General features: G+C 34.3%; 1 protein-coding gene across 2 annotated transcripts in view; it reads right to left on the bottom strand.

Moving 5' to 3' along the window:
• Positions 1 to 24,938, bottom strand: part of PRL1 (pleiotropic regulatory locus 1) — a 100,027-nt gene that overhangs the window by 69,734 nt on the left and 5,355 nt on the right. For both annotated transcript variants that reach the window (XM_089800186.1, XM_089800185.1), the window contains exons 3-6: positions 13,425 to 13,542; positions 1,444 to 1,534; positions 1,233 to 1,301; positions 117 to 201 (exon numbers count right to left, since the gene is read on the bottom strand). In XM_089800186.1, coding sequence (XP_089656312.1) covers positions 117 to 201; positions 1,233 to 1,301; positions 1,444 to 1,534; positions 13,425 to 13,542 — 363 coding nt within the window. The remainder of the gene's footprint in view (positions 1 to 116; positions 202 to 1,232; positions 1,302 to 1,443; positions 1,535 to 13,424; positions 13,543 to 24,938) is intronic.

Below are 24,938 nucleotides of genomic sequence, written 5' to 3' on the forward strand. Positions count from 1 at the left end.
AAGTGTTAAATAAATTTACCAAGTTTTTAAAAAGTTGCATGTTCTTAAAAACTTTGGGTTGGTTGCTGAAGCCTAGTTTCTGAACTAAGAACCATACAATGAGAAATATTGCATACCCTAAAGTTCTTCCATGGAGGATGCCATACAGGACGTGGCCATTTACTAGGAAGCCTTTTCATAATGGCTGCACTTGGCTGGTACCTGAAAAAACACAAAACCCCATTCTTAAAGCTCAGATTACTAACAGAAAATAAAGATTTAAAAGAATACGTGGTTTTTATGAAATACTTAGAGCATCTAACAAATTCATATCAAAGATAAGAGTACGTAGGGATATCTGCCATCATCTAATACCTTGAGATTTACAGCTAAAAATTAATAAAGGAACAGATAATTAAAAACAGAATACGATGGACACAACTGTTAGCATAAGCTGAAAAAATTTAAGATGCTGATCACGATAACACAATGAAACAAGGAAAAGTGATGTATTTACATGAAAATGAGAATTTAAGGTCTTGAATGGGATCCACTTGATTAGTGGAAACTTAGCAACCAAAAGTTATAACAAGTAGGAAGTGAAAGTGATAAACATAATGAATATATCTTTTTAAACCTGGACTGATGTACATTTTTAATAGGGATTACACAAGTATAATTGAACAATTAAGAAGTAAAACAGAATCTAATATTTATTTATTTATTTATATTTCTAGACAACATGATAAGCTGGGGACTTGTAAATTTTAAAATTCAAAAGCATTGGTGGTTGAAATATTGAGGAAATGAAATAAAAGAAAGAATGAAAAGATATGAAAGAAAAATGTTACTTTATTATAACCTAGTGAATGCCAGATTTGAAATATAAAAGGGCACACTTACACAAAATGAGAAGAGGATTTAGTCACACATATGATTGTTTAGAGGAAAAAATGAGGTAACATATTGGAGAGTGTCCCATAATTTCATGTAGCAAATATGTCTGACCATTTCTGGGTCAGTCTACAGGACCTATAGTCGGTTTCATATAATACAGCTCAAAAAAAGCAACATTTGTCATTTACATTAGGAAATTGACTTTGCAACCCATACATCTTAAAAATAAGTTCATCCATATAACAATTTTATAGGTGACATTTTTTAAATATCTCATGACACCACATCATCATTATTGTACTAGCTAAACAAAAGTAATGTGTACATGTAAACCAATTCAAAAGATTGAAACTTGCCGCTCTGAAGTTTCAACAGCAGAGATAGCAGCACCTGCTCCAGTTATTGCTATGGATTTTCCATCACCACTGTTACAGCATTAATAAAATCAGTTACACCATGACATCAATGCAAGGAATTGAAAACAAGATCCTCTAGACATTCATTTTAAGTAGGCTTCAAAATTGTAAAGGAAAAAACTGTGTGTAGTTTAGAAGAGTGACCACACACAATCTTGTTTGTAGCTGAGAAGGAACAGCAACAACAGCAGTTTCCCTCCCTTCGTCTTTTGGCAGGTCTCCTGGTACATCACTCTGGAGACCTGTACGACCAAACAATTCAGTCATTTTATTAATAAAGAAGAAAAGGAAAGAGTGGAATTCAATAAATGAGAATTTAATGATGCAAAATGTTTGTGTGGCACTCTATGATAAAAAAGTGATGAGTAGTAGAGGACAACAGTAAAGCACAATATTCAATTAAGTTATCAAGACACTATCAATGTTGAAGTAAAATGTTACAGACAATTAACACTAATATGCTGCCACCATAATGGAATATAGAAGATTGGAAGAATAATATAGACAGAACAATGCAATCCACAGTAACATGTTAACTCTCATCAACTTATTTGATTATATACCATTATAATTTATAATTATTAAGTACTTTGCTTATTCCGTACCTAGGGGTTCTCAGAGTTAATGTATCAAGGCCAATTAGTGGAGTTCGGTAGGATGAGTATTTAGTAGTGTTCTTTGAGTAAAGTTTATAGAAAGAAGCTTTCTTCCTCTCATTAGATTACAAGTTCTTCTTTTTAAAGTGTCCTCTTTGTCAGATCAAAGGCTGAATCTTTTGCCTGAGCATAATACTCATACTAAAACCTTGTAGCCTGAGCTGGGGGAAGTTCCTTGTGCACCTATATGCACCCAAAGAAATTCCTACTTTGCAGTACCACACTTGTATACATTGATGACTCAAACATCTCCTTTATATGAAACATAGGTTTGTTGCCTGGGGATGTGCAACCCTGTCCAACCGCTTGTCCTCTAATGTTTGTTTTTAAAAAATTCTCCTCTTGATCTATTTTTATCCCTTTTAGTGTTATTCCTAGTCCTACATATATTCCATTTTTTGTCATAAGGGATTGAAAAATTGCACAAGTCCAATCTCAATCTTTTTTGTATTATGTAACCATGTGTTTTTTTACTTTTGTGCCATCAGATCTTTAGTTACAATTTTGAGTAAACGTTGGTTTGCCTTAAATGTAGATCAATTGGCTTATTGCCTCATCCCACAAGTAATACATAACATATGCTCATGAACATATTTGAGGTCATTGCCATTTTTGGCCTTTTGCTTCAAGGCTGCTTTATCTTCACCAGTTTGGCAAGTCAAGATTATCTCACTTTCAATTTTATAATTAAAATTGTTTTCATTTAGATGAAATTAATAGTTGTTTTTTCATTCATTGTATTATACCAGATTGTACAATCAGTTGCTTTTTGAATGCCTGATCCTTTATTTCAAGCACTTGCAAGTTTTCAGCTTTGTTTGTCAATAACAAATGCCACATAATTTCTAGAACCTTTGTAACTTAATTTGGGGTTACAATTTTATGGTATATTGATGTTGTTGTATTAAACAGCAAAAGCACCTTATATAGATTTACAAAGATGATGTTTCTATTATGTGTTAATGTTTCTACCACGAATTGAAATAAGCAGCAAAACATGACAAAATGATGAACAATAGGGCACGATTTACCCTGGGAAAACCCTTCACCTAAGGGGAAAAACTCAGCCATGCCAAGAAAAGTCTCTTTATTGAGTAATAGTTTGAGTACAATGCTTATGAAAACTAATTCCATATAAAATGCTCTGCACAACACCTTTAGGGCCCGTATGGTTGTAGGCATAGGAATTGAGAATAGGAATGCATATTGGGAACAGGATTGGCTATTCCAATAACAGCTATTTTTTAGAATGGATATAAGCTCATTTTAGGATCAAAATGGGAATATGTATTCCTATTCCCTATTCCAATTGACGCACCAAACGGAAAATAGAAAACATATTCCTAATTTCCTATTCCTATTCCAGCAACCAAATGGGCCCTTAAAGTCATCAGAACAATATCTCCGATCAACAGTTGAATGCCAAAAAGAATACAGAATTATAATTATTATAACATCCAAGAACTTGGTACTTTAGATTTTCTTCTAGAAGCTTCCTTAGGTCGATCCACTTGAGCTTTCCTCTAGAACATATCATGTGTCAATGGACTTCAAGGAATTTCTCACTTGAGTCACAATATTTTTTTTTATATTAGATATAATTTGTTCAAAATACACAAAACCATTGTTTACTTTGTGAGTCAGAACCCACATGCTATTACATCTGGGAAACATATTATCTCGTATCTAATACAAACAAAAAAGGACCAGATATATCCTGTCAGTCAAATATACAAAATGTTGTCAACAAAACCACATGGATCAATGCTACAAAACATCACACAATGGCCTATACATCTTGTTGTAATTGTGCTAATAGTTTCCACTTAGGTCTCTATCATTTTCTCTCCTTCCAATCCATACTATCCATCTTATCCATCTTGTCTTCCCACCCATCCATCTCAACATTTTAACATCTTGAATTTGTTGAGTTTAAGGGTGTATAACCCTCACAACCACTGGAATAACCACTACTAGTGGAAAAGTTGCCAATAGTATCACTACTATCGGTGTCTCAACATGCCCAACACCCCCCACCCCCACAATTTTGTTGCTTGAGTTGTGCCATGAAGTTTTGCAAGGCTGTCTCGAATGATGTTCTTACCTCGGATCTTTGTATCCATGCATGTTCATGGATATCTCCCATTTTAAGGCCTTTATTGTTCCACATTGCAATAGATTCTCAAATTTTCTCCCAACAAATCTCATCGTGACTATAAACTATATGTCAATGTCATGAAATATGAGTCTCCTCAGGGACTTGGTGAGAGCTCTAGCCCTACCACTGAAGACATAATTTCTAATCTTCCAAATAATCCGAAGAATTTCACCTAAAGACTGGACCAAAAATATTGCAATTTTAAGGCTCAAGATATTACCAAATACAATCTAAAAGTATAAAAAATATTCTCATTCATTGAAAATCCAAATAACCTCCATATCTCTCTAGCAACATGTAGTCAAAAAACGAATGCTTTACTATCTCAAGTGTTCTGCAAATCGCGCACATATTAAATTCATCATCGGGATGCTTAAGCAAGATTTTGTGGAGTATCAACCTCCATAGAAAGCATTTCATTTTAAGTTCCACCTGACTACTCCAAAGGTTCTCATAGTGCTTATCCCAACAAGAAAGGTCATGATTCACAACCCAAGTGTTAAGATAGGAGAAAATGTCCTTGTGGTTAATAAGAAAAGAATAAATCCTTTTTTCTTTGACAAAGCGGAGTGATGTACAATCGGGCCACTGGAAGGAGAGAAATCTAGTCATCAGAATCCCAAAGCTTAGAGAGAGAAAGATCTTAGGATGCCTCCTTCAAACATAGTATGTCCTCCACTGTACTTGTGGTAAATCAAACTTTTGGCTAATCTCCTCCCACTCCATAAATTGTTCCTCTTTCAAAATGTCTTCCAACCTCCTTAATCCCTTCGTTGCCCAGATTTTTGTTGATCATCCTTGCAACAAAGCAAGGGGTTTGTCCTTGTGTTTTAGATTCCACCAACACTCCCCACAAACCTTAATATTTTCCTTCATTGTACTTTAAGTTATATTTTATATAAATTCTATTAGGATGGTTGAGAGTGGTTTCATATGTCTAGGAATTATAATGGAGAATCTAGATTTTGAAAGATTTTGGAAGATTTTGAAAAAAAATTAGGCAGTCAAACCCCAATATTCAGCACGCTTCTGCCAATGTTCTGATATTGGAACAAGGATTTTTCAAGAATTTCCACAACTTTGAATGCTTTTCCTCATTCTGAAATCTAGAACATTTCACCACTGTTCATGTTTTTTTCACAATATCCCAAACAATTTTGAAGTTGAAAACAAGAAAAATACACTTGGGCAATTTCAAAACCCTTTGGCCTTCCCAAAATAGAAATTTGAAACAAGTGAAAAAAATCAACTTCCTAAATTTAGAAAAAGCAAACAAAAAAGTAGTTTCATTGATTGGCCCCAAAATGCCAAAAATAGAAACTTTTGAAAAAGAATAAGGCAACTTTTCCTATAAAGTAGTTGTCAAAATTGACCTCAAGTAATGTTGATCTTCATCCCTTGGCCCTTCTAAACACTTTTGTGGCATCAAAATACGCAATTGGTCATGTTTTCTTCCTTTTACTTTTTGTTGACACTTCTAAACTTAACAAAAATTCTTTGATTGCACACCTAATTTTTCATTTGCAAAAGACTGGATATTGAAGGAGAAATATTGAAACAAAACCCTAAAAGAAAAAAAATTGGGGGTACCTATTTGCAAAGGAGCAACATGTAATAACATCCACGATGTCCATAGTAAACAAATCCCTTACTTGGGGGCTAAAAGTATATCATCCTTCATCAAGAATCCCTTTACACTTGTTCATGAGACCTTACAACTATCTCTCCTCGCCTCACAAGAGGTATATCGGATTTGGCTTAGATGGCACATTCATAGTTCTTTTTCTTTTCCATAATATTTAAAAATAGTCCTGCCTTGCCATCTTAAAGGGTTGCCATATATGGAGTCCATGTTTCAAATATTCTTACTTATCATAATTCAAAACTTAGAGTCTACTAGCATAACAAAATATGCTAGGCTCGGGTGACTCTCCTTTACACAAATGTTTAGGATTGGTTAAGTAGCATTTGCTAGACCCTTTGACCTCTTTTCACAAACTTTATATGTTGACTAGAAAAACACAAATTGCTAGACCCTTTGATCCCTCCCTTTCACAAACTTAATGGGTTGAGTAGCTTTAAACAAATAGCTAGGCCATCAACCTCTCATTTGTAGACTTCTATGAGTTGTCGCTTGCTATACCATCGATCTCTTTGTACCAAAATCTCTCTCGACTCTTCCTTCTCTCTTTCACAGTGTTAAAGTAGGATCGTTTTGTCATTTGTTGTAACTTGTAATAGCACTATTATATTTCTGTGTGTTTCAAGTTACTATTCCAATGAATATATATATATGTGATATAAAGAGGCATGTCTCTTGTTAATATATTAACTCACATTAGTTATTGTTTTATTATATCACAACTAATATTTTCTCAATATATTATCATGATTATATAATTATCTTTATATATAGATAGATAGATAGATCTCATATACATACATACATACATACATACATACATACATACATACATACATATATATATATATATATATATATATATATATATATATATATATATATATATATATATATATATATATATATATTTAATTTATCCGACAAAATTATAACATTAACACCCGCTCTTAATGAAGAAGGATAAAGCACATATATATTACCCAATTGGTAATATTCGGTATGGCAAAATTTAAGGATATGTTTGATTAGAATATATCTACTATTTTGATATCATATTAGATAGTATGAGTATTGAACTATCAAAATATCAACACATGATATTCACCAATTACTCTAAGTAATGGCCTATGAGAACATCAACATATGACATTGACCAAGTACTCAATAAGGTAATGGCTTATCAGACTATCAACACATGATATTCACCAAATACCTATCATATATCTATACAAACAACACATAGACCATCAATTGAATGACATCTTACACTTAGTTGTTGGTTTACAAGATATAATCTCTCATGATCTATTTCAACATTTACATAAAATGTATATCATGATTTAAGTTGTTGTAAGCTCATCACCTTCCAATTACTTCTACAATTACAAGTGATGATCATTTGAAAGTCGTCACTTCCTCATGATGTACACAGGAGGGCAGGCCTATTAAAACCAAGCAATCATACACATGATATCAAAAGTTTACATGAAGTCAAACTCCTTACGAATCTAATATTAACTTTTCTGACATCTTAGTATGAGACTCTCTAAATCTGATATCATCCTTCTGACCTACTGGCAGCCAGTCATGTCACACACATGACATCAAAAGTTTACATGAAGTCAAACTCCCTATGAATCTAATATTAAATTTTCTGAACTCTTATTATGAGACTCTCTAAATCTGATATCATCCTTCTGACCTCCTGGCAGCAAGTCATATCATGCTCCTTGGTTCAACAAGTATCCTTTTATCTAAGAATGTTAGCGTCTAGATATTCACATAAGGCCTTCCAGCCTACATACATGGAACTTCATCCCATGAATCATAGCCCTTTAACTTCTATAGTTTTCTGACCAATAAGGAAACCATCTCAGCATAGTGTACTCCTTCTAAATCAATATGACCAAGGTTCTTGGAAGTCAACTAAACCAGATTCTCTATCTGCTCCCTCTCTTTGTCCAAGGTTGCCTCTAATGGACTGTCAAGTTTCCTCTTGATATAGGGACTCATAATCTCTATCATCAAGGATATTCGTTTCAAGAGCCTCACTTTATATAGCATGGTCATCAGATGACTAATGAATTCTAGATCAAAACTTCTTTGGAGTTATTGTCATAAGACTAAGTCCTGCACAATATTTGGTAGCATGCCTAATGTATTAATCTTCATTTCAGAAAATCCTTGCACATCCTTGATGGTGTCTCTTCTCTGACATCTCCCCTCTAAGGATGGTCAAATGGGAATGGAACAATGTCTATTACCCCCCCCCAATGTAAAATTCCCACTCTTATATCGTTGAACAATTTTGCATCATATTAAATATAGCAAACTTCTTTTGCTTCTTCTTCTTTGGAAAGAATTATCCCTAGGGATCAAGGAAAAGAACTAGAACATAATAAAAGAAATAACTCTTATATTACATGCATGGATATAGTTAAGAGATTGATTACGATATGCAAATAAAAGTAATACTCAAGAGATAATGAATTTATCTCATTATTCATGAGCAATCCAGACAAGCTTTCAACTCTGGCAAACAATCATTATCATAATTAGAGTCATTTCCTATTGCAATCCAAGAGTGGTTGAACCACAATCTCCTTCAAAATGTATGTTAAAACCTCTTCATATACATCACCTTGGATCTTCATAACATATTCTATTTTAATCATCAAAGCATAATAAATTTGTTGCTTCAATTTGGAGCTCTTGTTATCCAGTTATGAAGGGCATACATGACGTCAAAAGCCATGAATTTTGATGTTAGAGATATGGAGGTTCTCAAAACCAAATTTGGGCCCACTATGGTATATGCTTGAATAAGGATTTATTGTAATCAATGTTTACTTCACATAGTTGGAGGCTTGAATATTTTGTTGCACTTTTCTAATCATTCCTGCTGAGTCTCCATTCCTCGAATATCTCCTATTTTGATTAGTCGTAAAACTCTTATGGTCACTGCGTCCTCTTTGTTCCACGATGAATATTTCTATGTTTTCTTTACTACTATTCCCAAATTGATAAATGTAGATTTCCTTTGAGACACTTCTATCTTCAGACTATTTTATTGTTAAATTTACATCTTTGTTTTTATTTTAGGCATTCTGTCAAATAGTTCGTAGGTCTTCATGAAACACACGCTCTTATCTTTTCAACATGATGGTGATCATATTTATTGCATGTTGGTGCATGAAGAGCTAGCCAATATTTAGTTTTCAAAACCTCTACACATTCACTGAACTTTCCATTGCTTCCAATAATAAAGGCATCATTGACAAAAGTAAACATTTTATCATTTGCACCAAAAATGAAATTTGTTGAAGTTGACTTTGCTGGCTTAAAAGAGCTCCTTGTTTTAGGATTTCCTGAGTTGACATAACTCATTTTTTATCTTAATGCATTTTTCATGATCCTCTTTGAATTTATGATGAAATAGAAAACTCTTTCTTTTATCATGATCCTTCCAATGAGCCATTGAGACCTTTGTGGATCATCACAAGTGATAGTGTTGTTGTGAGAGCATTTGGTCAAACAATTGCAATTAACTGTCAACAACCATCGTGCTTTATAAAATGATACACCCTTGAAGCACTTTGTCAAACAATTTGCTACTCTGTCATGACTCGCATGCCTTGTGTGCATTCAAAGAGACAAACATCCATTGGACGCATGTAGCGAATAAATTGTCTTTTTTTTGAACAGTTTTCCGCCTCTTTCCACCTATACGTTGTGTAAGCAACTTGGAATGTTTGTTGCATATTCAATGACTTCACATTTTGTACTCATGTTGCAACTACGTTGCTTATGCAAGACAATGTCACACGATTCACTTGCCTCCAATTATGTGGTGCCATCACCTTCTTATATAATAGGTCCAAGATGGCATTTGCTTAGAATTCATCTAATGAACCTTTTTGTGACTACGAACCGAGGTCAAAACTAGACTAAGATTTGATGATTATCCCATCGGATTGAGACTCACAAATATGGGAATTCCTGCCTTCGACTCCCGCGCATAGGCAGAGAGGATGAAAACGAATATTGGCGACAAGTTAGATTCACACTGTGGTTGCATTACATGAGACAAGGTACTCGGTTGAACATGGCATATACATACTCTACACTTCATATCATAATACTTTCTTTCAAATCATTTGGTGCTTCTGCACTGGAACCACTTTCACCTATAGTGTGAAGTTTTTTTTTTAGGACTTCCCAACCGAACTAGTGCATTTTATCCACTAAAATTGATTCCCCTTGGTTTGGAGTCAATTTAGATCCTCGTCTTTCTTGTAGAAATCAATTTCTTCACTCCGAAAAAATTCTCCTTGCATAAGTGATTTAAGCTTCAGTTAAATTTGCACCTTCAAAGCTCATGCATTTGTGGATAGGGTCGAGAAAACCTAGGAAGTACCCAAGGTGAAAGGTGCCAGGGTAACCTTTCATGGATTTCCCTTATGCAAGAAATATTAGAACTATGCCCCAGCAAGGTCTTGCACTTTCCTGATTTCCCATCTGCATATGGACAAACTGTTGAGACTGAGTCTGAAGAACGGTTTTCTCAAATTCTTTATATTTGGTGTAAAAGTAGGATCGTTTTCTCATTTGTTATAACCTGTAATAGCTCTATTATATTTCTTTGTGTTTCAAGTTACTATTCCAATTAATATATATGTGATATAAAAAAGCATGTCTCTTGTTAATATATTAACTCACATTAGTTATTGTTTTAATATATATCACAAATAATATTTTCTCAATATATTATCATGATTATAAAATTATCTTTTCTATGTGTATGTCAAATAGATCTCATATATATAGCATACATATAATATATATATATATATATATATATATATATATATATATATATATACTTAATATTAGATAATTATTGCATATATAATATTTGCCATAAATTATTTATATATCTCATATATAATTTAATTTATCTGACTGCATTATAACATTAACAACATAAACCATCTAGCATGGCTAGCTTGTGTCATGCATAGTAATACTTTTCTCCGTGATTCCATAGCATAATACACCTTGCTAGTTGATTGGATGTGAAATCTTGTCTATTATATATCTCATATATATAATTTAATTTATCCAACTGAATTATAACATTAACACATAGACCATCTAGCATGGCTAGCCTATGTCATCCACAGTTATATTTTTCTCTTCTCTGTGATTCCATAGCATAACACACCTTGCTAGTTGATTAAATGTGGAGTCTTGTCTAGTCTTTAATGTGTGCTCTCACTATTTCCATGTGCCCACTTGTACTTTTGAAATAGCTTTCAAAGCATAATACTAGCAATTGAGACATTTTCTTTGTCGAGATCTGTTCAACTAGTTGGCTTGGAACCTTAGTAAGCTTTAGGATTTTTTATTTGTTTTATGTGTCCTTGCCGATGGTTCTACAAATTAAGATCCTTGATTTGGGGGTTTGTGTCCATAAACTTAGTAATGTCTAATCTCTTCGCAGTTTTGTCCATTATCATATCATCTTTCTCTCTCCTTTCTTCTACTTTACCATGAGTATGTATGTAGGACTTATACACCCATTAAATTGGAGGCTAAATGTACATCCTATAATTGCATCACTAGGCAATTCCTCATTTAGTTGGGCCTTGTTTTAGCTTGTATAGCCTCTCCCATTAATTTTTGGCATCTCAACTCAATTTCACTCTCCTAGCACTTATTAGACCTTTATTAATTTAAATTAATATTATAAGTCCTCTCTTAATTAATTTTCACCAAAATCCTTTTTGGGCCCTTCATTATAAGTGTGCCCTTTAAATGCTTTCATATCCTCACCTAAAAATGAGTCCTACCTCATTTTAAGTTTGAGACAAATTTTCCACATCTATTGATCCCACATCTCCATTTGGTGCATCTTTTCAAAAACTAGACTTATCATCTTGCTCCCATTAAAATTTCATCAATTCTAGGCAAGAACATGTGGCACGAAATCAGCATAGTCCCTCAAAGTCAGCCTAGTCCCTCAAAGTTGACCTATTCCCAAGCTATTTACCCGAAATTTTGGGAGCACGATTTGGTAGTTTTACACTTCCCAAGAACACACCGAAAAATGAAATATCACATCTCTAAATTGGCCAAAAGGTAATTTCTCTTTGGGTTCCTTGTATAAAGGCCTCCCTTTTGATTATTATCACACAATCAAAAGAATATGATATAAATTCAAGCTCCACATTACAATTTTGCATCTCAAAGTTTTCAAGCATTCAAAGCATTCTTCTTCTTCATCAAGCATTGTGGCAAAATACAACCATCATTGCATGAGGCGTGTCTTTCATGATTTCCTTTTAGGGTTTTGTGGAGTCAAAGGCTATTGCATTAACACTTGTGATGACATTCAAAGAAGCATTGCACCATCAAGGTATAAGGTAATATAAGATTTAGATCTAGATCCAATTTATAGAAGCGTACTTTCCTTTCAAGCATATTCCATTTCATTTCCAATGTTGATTCCTCAAGTGGGTTTAACTAAGGCAAACCCCTCTCAACACAACATTTCCTCTCTTAAGATAGGATCGGGAAAGATCAAGACTTGGCTACAGTCTACAGCTTGAATCATCAAAAAAGGCAAGGAGGTCAAAAATGTCACCCTAGTCTCCGTGCTAGGTCGACAAAGTCACTATAGCCCCTTCGATTCTGCTTAAAATTTGGTCCGGATGTGACTTACAATTTTTGGTTGTTAGATCTGATTCTTGAATTGGTTTATTAGTTCTCAGTCATCTTATGCGTGCAGAAAATTGTCTTTCTTCCTTCTTAGCCCAAGATCTTGCATTGCTCAATCATATTTACCCAGTCAACCCTCAATTAAAGTGAAGGATCTTTGCACCCACTCAACACTCAAGTCCTCTTGAGCCTAGTGAGTCATCTTTCCAAAGCAACATAAGAAATTGAACAGTAACAAATGATCCTATTTCTTATGCTACAGTAGGAGGGAAAGGAACTTTTGGAATTTGCCAATCTCTAAGATATTTTCTTACAGTAGGAACTTGAATTTGTTGATATGTTGAAGAAAATGCACTGGCCTTTGGTCTCTCGGTTTTTGTTGTCTTTTTTGCTGATAGTTGGTTGTGGATTGTCTATGCTTTCCTTGTGACAGTGTTTTGTAAACAGGCCTTCAGGACCCTTTAGAAAGTTATCCTATAATCAGTTATAATGACAAATCAAATCAACTTGTTCATCTAGAAATATGCATATAACAAAATCAATAAATGAAAAAATAATCTAGAAGAATCCCAGTGACAATTTGTAACACTGAAGATAGAATATAACATAGAACTTCATGTTCACCACGAATCATAGACATTAAAATCAAATTTGCAACCATAACAATAGGTGGAAACCATTACAAGAGACAGAAAAAATTCAATGGCAGCTTACAGTATTCAAGAAAAATTAGAATACAGAACTCCTACGAAAGACATCATTTCTTGTATAAAATAAAAATGAAATAACAGGGGGGGGGGTGTAAAATTCACCAAGTCCTTAATCTAAAACCAAAACTATGATGAAAGGTGTAATAAACATGTGACGCTTTTTATTAATTCCATGGTTCGAGGTTGGTACAAAATAGTTACTTTGAGAACATCAACACTTTAAGACTTGTAAAACACTTATACCTGCAATAGTTGCAGATAATGGTTGAGTTTCTGCTGCATTATTCACTGCTCCTAAACTGCCACCTTCTCTTTGTGTTGAGTTTGGCAAGTTCTTGACTACTTCATATTCATCTCGCGCCTACAAAATTGTCACAATCAATGCATTGTACTAAACAAATCACAAATTGCCCAATGCTCATGCAACATAGTGAATTATTTACTTGAAACTAACAGTCACTTAAATTTCTTCAAAACAAGATGGTTGTCCCACTTTATCTAATAACATTACTAGAATACAAGATAGGATTAAGTATATCTTAAAAACCCACTATCGAGCATCCAACAAGGAAGAAAAATTATCATTACAAAAAAAGATGTTATCCACTTAGACCAACTAAGATGAGTTAAAATTCATTTGTTGAAGTTTGTTTATAAGTGTGGTAATAGAGCTCCAAGGATGATTTGGATTGATATAACTGAAAAATAAATTCAAAATAAATCAGGAGCCCTATGCCCCGCTATTAGCAAAGATGACCTCTGCAATCTAAAATCAAAAAGATCAAATGGAATCCAATTTTTATGTCCAAACCAATATGAACAACAATTATTGGGGTGTAGACCTCCTTAAAAAATTTCCTCACTATTTAATCAAAAATATGTATTAGGGGTAAACAATTCCCTTGTGGAGGTTAGGCCATCATATGTTTAATGTACATAATTATACAAGGCATCAATGAAACAATCTTACTCTAAAATCTAAAACTCAATAATTAAGCATCAGCTATGGTCAGAAAGAAAACAGAGATAACTCCCCTATTCAACATCAACAAAGTCATTCGTCTCTTATTGTAATCAGATTACAATCTTACAGGGAGTTTCTGTAGAAACCTAAATCTGTTCATACGGATACCTGACCCACTCAACTTTACTCCATTCTAGCCATTAATTTTTTTTTAAATGTATTTGATTATTTTGTCTTTTATCCCTCTCCCTTAATGAAATAGCCAACCTTATCGCTCTAATTTTCCAGCTAAATTAATTAATTCCTACTTAATTAATTGGTTTAGGCTAATTAAATCTCTTCCCATTTTCTCTAATATTTAATTCCACTTCACCCTGAATTCTTGTCCATTCGATCCTAGCCATTTGATTTATCCATGTGGATCAGATCTAAACTTATCATCACATGATACGTATCCTTACCCCTCATGCTCACACATGCATGAGCATGCAAAGGTCAACCTCACACCCACCCTATCTCTTACACATCATAAGATAGCAACCCTACCTCTTACTCGTCTCTTTCCTAAGCCTCCCCATGTTTGTGAGCACACCTATCTCTCATACCTATGACACATGACATTCTCATGCCTTCATCTTGTAACATTTGTCACAAAGCTAACTCCTCATCCAATTATAGCCATTTCTAAACCAATGCATCTAGGCCCTTGATTTTCCATATAGGAAAATTATAATTTAGCCGTTGCTCTCATTTCTATCATCTTCCATTACCATATCTTCTGTTGTTATTTTTACTTATTTCCATGGAGATTCCAGACGAGGGGACACCAAGACATGGAGATAGGTTTCAAGTACAAGTGGACCAAGGACATAAACTTGGGGACGGCGAGGCAAAAAGATGGCAGGTGGACAGCAGCATAATAGAGGATGGCATAAGCCCAATTCCGACAGAGCATCTATGGGGAATCCTGGTAAGGCTGGTATAGGATGCAGCATTCATAATGACGAAGGGATAAAGATTGCATGTATAGCCAAAGCAATTGGGTAAGCTACGAACAATTGGGCAGAAATTTAAACTTTAGTTGAGGCTTTGGATCTTTGTAAGGAATTGGAACTTAAGAAACTAGAAATAGAAGGTGATTCATCCATAATAATCAATGCCCTCCAGAAAGGCTCCCTTATTAAGTGGATATTGGATGCCCAATTATCCAAAGCATTAGTGCTTTGTAATTATTTTGACAAACTTTTAATCAACTATATATATCATGAAGGGAACAAGAGGGCGGATGAGTTAGCTAATCAAGGAATCGATCTTTCAATAAGCTACGGTAGATAATCTTTATATATTAATGAAGATAGGACATCATTGAAGGGATAAATATGCTCACGAATATGGTATTAATGCAAGTGTGATCTTGCTAAAAGGCAAATCATTTTGGTAATGATATTTGGATACCTCAGCAGTAGTTTTATGCCTTCAATTGACTTTTCATCTAGGCTATGTACTTTGAATTCAGTTATTAAAAAACAAATGCTTCTTATGTTCATTTGTATTTTTTGTACCTCTTCTTAGTTTTGTTAATGATAGTTCTTAGTCCTCTTTTCTCCTTTTAAGCTATATGATTACAAATTCCAGATTTGTGGTTTTATTATATTACGAACTAACAGATTAACAAAGTAGACCAAGAGTTGTTTGGTTGTTTGGCTGTATTATTTCAGGATTGAACTGGATGAAGGGAATTTGAATGGGCAATGAAATGAGGGAACAAAATTTTGATTCACATATTGTATCTTTCAAATGACAGGAAAAATTGAAGGACTTCTACCCAACTCCATCCGCTCAGCGCCTCTCAGGTTGGGTTGTAATTTTTTACTATTTTAATCAATGGCTTTGGCCTCTTGCTTATCAAAAAAAGCACTCAAGAGTTGTTTTTCATGAATTATGAAAGCATCTACAGTCATTCTCAGATTTGTCACAAATTCCTATGACATGGAAATTGTTAATTTATTGGTTAGTGATTTTATCTTCATAGATACTTTAGTTGACAGTGGTTGTCCTGCTTGGTCTTCCATTGCACTTTCAAATTTGGCATGGTCTACAAAAAAATATTAAGTTGCATAGAGATTTGTGGAGACATTTTTACTTGAGAGATATCCCATAAGAGATAATTATCTTTCTAGTACAGAGGTATAGTGACAACATTGGTATCATTCTTATTGCTAACTTGGGTTAATACAATAGCATTTAGTGGTCTAAAGAGTCAATTTATGTGCATATCGAAGTTGCTTTTGGCATCTTTTAGACGAACTACTTATTTAGATGGATATTACAAGATGATGGTATAATGATAGACATCTATTTCTATGCCCATAGTCGGGTGGATAGATTGGTTTGGGATCCATGTGTTGACAATATTTGAACTCGTTTCCTTAAGGATCATGTTGAGTTGCTTCACAGCTTAAGGCAAAGTGTTGTTATTTTCAAAGTGGCGCAGTAGATTGGTGGAGTAGTATTTTTATATTGTCTTGGGATCTAGGGATCTTATTGCTGAATGAGTTACATCCCAACATTTTCCTTTACAAAGTGGCAAGATTAGATTTTAGTTATTCTAGAATGTGTCACAGAGCATAATGCAGATTAATCTGGGATCTTGGTATTGTTATGTACATAGTTGGCACACTCGCAAATAACTCTGCGATTAGCTGGTAATCGCCAAGTTTTCTCAGCCAGTGAGTACTTGGCAAAAGAACTTGCCATTTCAAAAAACTCGGCCAGGTCAAAAAAATCGCAGGGTAATCGTTGATTTTACAGCAAGTTTTTGCTAAAAATCGCGAGTTTCAAAGGAAAACTTGATTGCCCATTAGCAGGAACAATATAGGCCAAAAAAATCATTTTTGCAACACCAGTTTTCTTTTCTGCAATCAAAGGCTTGAGGAGGGGAGAGAAGAAGGGTTCCAAGGTATTCTTCAGTGATTGCGATTCAAGGTGGATTTGAGTGCATTTGAAGAGGATTCCAACCAGTTTTAGAACACAAATCTCTTTCCCAAGTAGGTCTGATGAGATTGTTTTTATACTTTTAAAAGATGTTCTATTGTTTTCTTGTTGCTTGTAAATGAATTAAATCATTTGAAAGCATTTCACCTCTATGCTTGAATCACTTGAAAGCCATTCAGCTCTATGTTTGATAAAAAAAATTGAAGAATATGCAAGATTTTTTAAAAACAAACCCTAGTGGTTTGTTTAGTTCATAGATCTAAGTTCTAACTTTGTTATTCATTTTTCCATAAATTTATGTGTAGGGCAGCAGTTAAGCATATAAAAAGCATGACAAGTTCACACGAAGAGTGGCCACAAACTCCATGCCCATCTGGATACATACGCACTCGGCCTAGAAATGCAAGAGATTAGGCATGGCGGTATGCCTATGAAGCTCCAAATGATGTTGGGAAGGTTACATGCATTCCATGTAAAAAACTTATTTCTGGAGGCATAAACCACTTCAAGTACCACCTTGCACGCATAAAGAAACATAATTCAACTATTTGTCGCAAGGTAACTAAAAAAAAAAAAGATTCTTCAATGCCCTACATGCAACTGATGAAAAGAAAAAATTGAATAGGGAGAGGGCAAAACTAGCCATGAGGGCAATCATAGCTGAATCTCAAGGAGCTCCTATTGATATTCAAGAAGAAGAAGAAGAACGTGAGAACATAACAGGATCTCTTCGTTGCCAATGGATCCGCAAAAAAAGTGTCTCTTTTGCCGATCCCACTCCTTCTACATTACCTAGTCCTTCATCACCATCCGCATCAGGGATAGGGAGTTATTTTGTGTCCAAGAACACAACTGGATCACAACCATCATTAGACGGCACTGGATGGAAAAAGGAGGTGCATGAGCAAACTAATATTGCAAAAGCTGATTTTTGGTTTTTCAACAATCTCTCAATGCATGTGGCTGATAGCCCCTATTGGTTGAATTTGGTGAATGCAATTTCAATATCGAGCAAAGGGTACAAGCCCCCTTCTCGCAAGGATTTGAGTGGAAGTTTAGTATTTTACTATTTAGTAACTGTAAATAATTGAAATCCACTTGAGCTCATTATTATCTTTTAAATCTTAATTGTTATTTCCTATTTTTTGCTAACACTTTATTACATCTAAATTTTGTAGGTTGCTTGACAATGCGATTGATAAGGCAAGAGTATTGATAGAAGACCAAAAGAAAGAGTGGAAGAATAGCTGCACCATTTTCTCTCATGGATGGACAGAAGGAAAAAGTAGAACCATTATTAATTTCTTGGTTGCTTGCAAAGATGATGTAGTGTTTTGAAAATTTGTTGATGCCTCCAATAAAGTGAAAAACGCACACACATTGGCTTTAATGTTGGAGAATGTTGCCATGGAGGTAGGAGTAGAGAACATGGTGCAAATCATCACAGATAATGCAGCAGCATATGTGGCAGCACGTAAATTTAATTTTTTATGTTCAATATGAATCATGAATGTAATGCTATGGTATTATTCAATTTAGATTTGATGTAATTGTGGAAACTTTGTAACTAATTATTGATTTTTTACTAATCTTTTAGGTAGAATCCTCCAAGAGAGGCATCCCACACTTTTTTTGTCACCTTGTGCAGCACATATCCTTGACCTTCTTTTGGAGGACATAGGAAAACTTGATTGGGTGAGTCCAATTGTGGAAGATCCAAGGTGAGTCACCAAATATATCTATAATCACCAATGGGTTCTCAGTTTAATAAGAAGGATCACTAAAAACAAAGATTTGGTGAGACCCGCTATCACAAGGTTTGCAACAGTGTTCTTGACATTGTAAAGTATTATCGACACAATATTGCCTCTTATACAAATGTTTGTGTGCTGATGTAATATCCCCCCTTAGGACTAGAAATACAATTATCGATATCTATATTTGAATAATAATTAATAATCAAAAAAAATTAAATACAAATCCATTATTATATTATGTAAACATATATCCTAAATATAATTATATTTATCAAATTATAGTGATTATTTCTGACTAATCTACATTCTAACTATACCCAAAGATATACAAACTAAACTTACACCTAAGCTATAGTAAAGCTACACTATGAATAATAATATCATAAATAAGGCGAACCAACAACATGTTATAAACTAATACCTAACATTACTCCTAAACTACACACCGAGCGACGTGACCCTCTAATCAAATGACTGTAAGTACGGAAATTACTATCAAACATAAATATCATACCGAAAAAATGGACGTATCGACCAACAAGGGACAACCAAAGAGAAGGCTATCAAACATCATAGCACCAAAAACATAAATGAGAATCCCCATTTAAAACAAGTGACTCTAATTGGCCAAGATAGGCAAAGGAAAACAATGTATCTAAAAGGAGAACCAGCAAGGAAAACAAGGCCAAAAATAATAATATGGATCATTTCTCATGAATTTGACCCTCCTTATGCACAAACCAAGCATGATTCAGCTCCACGTGGGTACTTTGTGAGGGTTTAAGTAAAAGGTATAAATGAGATATTTCTATTGTGGTTTCTTAAGTTGCATTTCGTACAAGTACAAAACACATAGCATATTACCTTTATGCATTGCTAACATCAGCCATAAAACACATGTTAAATGAGGTAAGTCATCCATTATTATATATGTTATGACATAAATAGTATGTTGTTAAAAGAAGAACAAATTAAGGATCTTTTCTAATGCATGAATATTTATTTATATGGTATTCACTTTCTATAGTTACTAAGGATTTTTTATTAATATTTTAGATAAGTAAAATATAACTAATTCTAATAGAGGTATTTTAAATTATAAATGATAAATTTGATCTTTTGATATTATTATTTTATTTACCATCGAATTGTGATCGAGAATGTATAATGTGACAAACTTGTATAAATCCAATGGTATATGATTTTAAGTCTAATAATTGGTAACATAAATAATTTGTGAAAAATGTTTATAAGACCTCTTGCATTATTGTATAGTGAATAGGGAGTGTGCACAGGGGGAGGAGTAAATCGCTCACATTGGGGCAAGAAAATGGGAACCCCACATAGATCGTGTCCAAACTCGAGCAATTGTAAATCTACCATCCATTACATGATTTGATACATGGGGGGTTATGGATGATACTCCAAATCACTAATAGTATTGGTTATGATATTTACAATAAAAGGTTTCCGTTTACATTCTAAGATCATCTTAAGACCAACCTAGTAGAAGGGATCATTACAGCTGATTGGGTTACTTCACCTTATTCAAAGATGCCTGAAGGAGAGGTTGTGGCACGGATCTTCTTTGATGATAGTTTTTTTGAAAAGGCTACTGAGATTGTGGAGGTAACTTCAAGAATCAAAACATTATTTTTTTAGTTGATTCAAGTTTTATTATTAAAATGTAACTTACTATGTTAGTAACTAAATTTGTATTTCTCAAATTTCAAATGTAGATGTCTATGCCCCTGGTTAGAGTCATGTGCATATGTGATGGGCAACAATCCCCAATGGGATGTCTTTATGAGGCCGTGAATAAGGCCAAAGAGGCTTTTAGAAATTACTACCATGCGGACAAACTCAAATTTGACCCCATTTGGGAAATAATTGATAGGTGGAACAATATGCTCCACCAACCCATTCATGCAGTAGGCTACTTCCAAAACCCCAAATTCAGCTACTATGATCCTCCTTGAGATTTTACTAAGACTTCATTTTGCTTTTTTTTTAAGGTTGTGGACTAAGTCTTGATTTCATTTTCTGTTTGTTTTAGCACTAATGATTCCTATTCAGATCCTACTGGAGAGGTCATGGAGGGTTTATCCAGATGCATTGAGAGGATGATATTTGATGAAACCGAGAGAGACCTTGTTGTAACCGAACAACAAATCTATGTGGAATCAAGGGGTAATTTGTTCTCTTCTATGCTATCAAATAGAGCAAGAGGCACTCAAGCCCCAGTTACACCGTCAAAGTTTAAACTTAAAAACTTTTGCAAATTGATAAGCTGTGTTTTCCTATTATCTTTATTCATTGCTTTATAACTTATTATATTTTATGTTGCAGATGGTTGGTGGTCAACTTGGGGTGGAAATACCCCCAATTTAAAGAATTTTGCTCTTAGAACCTTGTGCCAACCTTGTAGCGCATCCCATTGTGATGTAATTGGAGCTTATTTGAGTCCATCCACACAAAGAAAAGAAACAAATTGACTCAAAAAAGGCTCAATGACCTTATTTATGTGCACTATAATCTTAAGTAAGGCATAAAAAGGGCACGAAGTTCAGCAGTACCTGGTCCACTTGATCTAGATGAGATGGATCCTTATTCTAATTGGGCGGCACAAGAGCCAAGTCCATTGTTTTCAGCAGAGGAGGTTGCTGATATGGAGAGGCAAGCCCTAGAGGGGGGTGCTGGAATAGATTTTCATTTCACAATGGATGACAGTGAGGACAAGGATGATGAGGATTCAAAGGAGTGGGCATTACCGGTGCCACATATAGGAGGAGATACATCCAATTCCAGGACGCAGAACCAGTTAGTAGGGATGCTGAGCGGGGAGGCACAACCACCAACTTCACAGTCACGCAGCTCATGCCCAATCCCAATGCGGGGCACCTCTTCGAGGATTAGACCCCCTCTCTTTTCTAGTAGTAGAGCTGGAAAGAGGAAGATGTGATTGTATACTAGTATTTACTATTTAGTATTTACTTCTAGACTTCTAGTTTAATAGAAACTATTTACTATTTTGCTTTCCGCCATCAGCAGTCCAAATGAGAATGCGATTTTGTACCCACTATGCATTTATATATATATATATCTAAACTCTGCTTGTTTCATTTGTTTTCTCTTTAATTAACTTATTAAATGCATCTTCTCATTGAAATTTGCAAAAAACGTGTATTTTTAATTGAATTTTAGTAGTATTTTAGGTTCTATAGTTTTTCTCAAGTTTTTTTTTTTAAATTGGCCGATTTTTTCCCAAATACACTTTTTGAGGCTTGGCGAGTTGTTGCGAAAGTGAGAGTTTTCCAACTATTAGATTCATGATTGCTTGAGGACAAGCAATCTCTAAGGAGGGAGAATTGTGATGTCCCTTTTTGAGGGGAGTTTATAAACTATGTGAAATATTTATAAAGTATTAAAATGACTTACTTGGAGCTTAATGAAAATTAATAAGTCATTTTAATTTTAAAAAGGGGATATAAAAAGGGACAAAACAAAGAAGACGAAGATACAAACAGAGGGAAAATGAAGAGTCACCACATTGAGTTTTAAAGAAGAATGTTAGATTCATTTCAGCATCCTTGGTGTATGCTTGATTTTGTGTTTGATCTCTCTTGGAGAATTTTGAGAAGCTTTGGCTTTCAACAAGTTTGAGGATGAAAACCCTTAAGCTTGGAGGCAATGGATGGAAACCCATTGTTTGTTAGAGATATCACTCAAGTGTCTCACTTTGGGTGATAATTAATACTTCTAATGTCTCACTTTGTGCTTCATATTCATACTTTTGGCTATCCAATCTTACTGTAAAAATTGTAGCTAAGATTGGATATTTTGTTGTTAATTTACTAAAGATTTAAACGCAATATTCATCATTCATTTCAAAATCTCTATCAGTCTAATATATATGATATTCAGTATAACCTATTCGAGTAATTGAAATCTGTTGCATGCAAATAAATGTCAAAATTTCTGTAAATTATTCGGTTTTAAAATCTGAAGAAAATATCATAAGGGGAAATTAGATATAGAATGCATTTAACAAAGGTATGGGAATCCTGGATCATACCCTCTTCCTCTTCATTATAAAAAATATAGTTCATATTTTTTAGTACTAAGCAAGTAAGGTTCTATATTATTACTGGTCATGGGATTTGAAATTTTCTACTATAACAAGTTTTGTACCATACCTAGTTCTAAATAGCATGTGGGACCAAGTAGAGGATATATACCTACCTATCTTAGTAATGAAATTTCTAGATAGATAAATGGAAAATATTTTAGGGAGGTCTATTTCTGATGTCTTGTAGGACAACGTAACTAGGGCATGCATGAAAGTTTAATTATAATATTTGATTAAACTCAGGGGATATTACATTCCATCAAGTTTATCTGAAATATTCCTAGGTCCACCACTTCCCCTCAATGCAAACATCTTTCAATTCCTCCCAACATCCTCCCTCTATCATCCCACTTATAAGATCTCCAAAACATCTATCCTCATACACCCTTACTACTGCTATTGGAAGCAACCTCAATGCCAAATCTCACATGCATAAGGCTAAAAGTCCACCAAAAAGACATGTCCCATAAAAAAGACATGTTAACGAAAAGTGAAATCCAATCCAAAAGCAAGCAAAATCCAAAAGGTCACAAAGGCCCAAGAAGCAAAAATCGAAAACCAAAACCATGTATGTGAATCTCAAAGCAAACAAAAGAATCAATGTGTCCCAAAGCACAATCCCAAGTGGCATTCAAAGCGAAATCTATTTTTAGTGTGTGTTAACACTTTTTAGTTTTATACTTTTAAATTTTCTTGTATTGTAAAGCGTTGTTATTTCCCTCCAAATTGTGCTTTGAATATGTATACATAAGCCATGGCAAGATCATTATTTCATGCATGTGCAAAGTTGAAAACTGCACACCCTGAATGGCAGACAGAAAATATATTCTCAGAAAATGGTACAATAAGTTTCAGGACAAGGACATCATATGTTTGCAAGAAATTAAAGTAGTCGGTTTTCAAGCATCTTGTATGACCAAATTTCTATGGGACAAAGCCATAGGTTTTCACTCCGAGCATGAAAAAGGAAAAGGTGGTATTGCCATTTTGATTGGCCCCAAGTGGGCGGATTCCATCTCTCAGCATGGTTGCTCACCATGTCAAAGAGCACTTTGGGTGACATTCAAGCATGATGAAGAGTTAATTGGGGTTTGTAATATATATGCACCAAATGATTACAAAGAAAAAGCTAAGTTATGGGATTGGTGCTCCTCAGAGTTACCTAAAGCATACTGGATTTTTACAAGAGACTTTAATATGGTGGAATTCAGCTGTGATAAACAAGGTGGATTGAAACACTCATAGAAAGGTAATGAACAATACCATTGGTTAAAATTCAAAAGGTGTTTCAACTTGATGGATCCTCTGGAAAACAATAGGGAGAACTTCAAAGACATTTGGTTCACATGGTGCAATAATCAAGGAGGTCACAACAGAGTTTTCTGCAGATTGGACAGGGTATATAGTTAATCTTCCTTTTTCTCCTTTCAAACTGAGGAGGGCCACTCTCCAATAATTGTTTCACCTGCTGCAATACCGGATCACTCTCCTATTTTTGCGAGGATCCTAATAAATAAGGATGGAAATGTAAGCAGTGCTAGCAATAGAAACAAAGTATTTAAGTTAAATACTTCATTGCTCAAGGATCCTAACAATAAGGAGGCTATTAGAATGGTAACTTTTTTGTCAAAAATGTGTAATCAGTCTCAAAGGCCAGTTAAACAATGGGGCCAGCTAGTGGAAACCTAGAGGAAAATCTATCAAATTATAGGAAAAAAAGTGGCTAAGGATAGAAATGAAAAGGAGACTGATCTTCAAATCAAATTAAATGAAGCAAAATATGTACTTCAGAATAAGCAGGATGACCCCTTGCTTCTACATGATTTTGTTTCTATTAAGCATCAATTAAGATTTCTACAAAGATACAAGATTCAAGGGCAAAGAATAAGGGAAAAAATGAACTGGTTAAGAGA

This window comes from Cupressus sempervirens, chromosome 9 (assembly GCF_028749045.1).
Source record: "Cupressus sempervirens isolate cs-2001-9-10 chromosome 9, ASM2874904v1, whole genome shotgun sequence".
NCBI classification, from domain to species: Eukaryota; Viridiplantae; Streptophyta; class Pinopsida; order Cupressales; family Cupressaceae; genus Cupressus; species Cupressus sempervirens.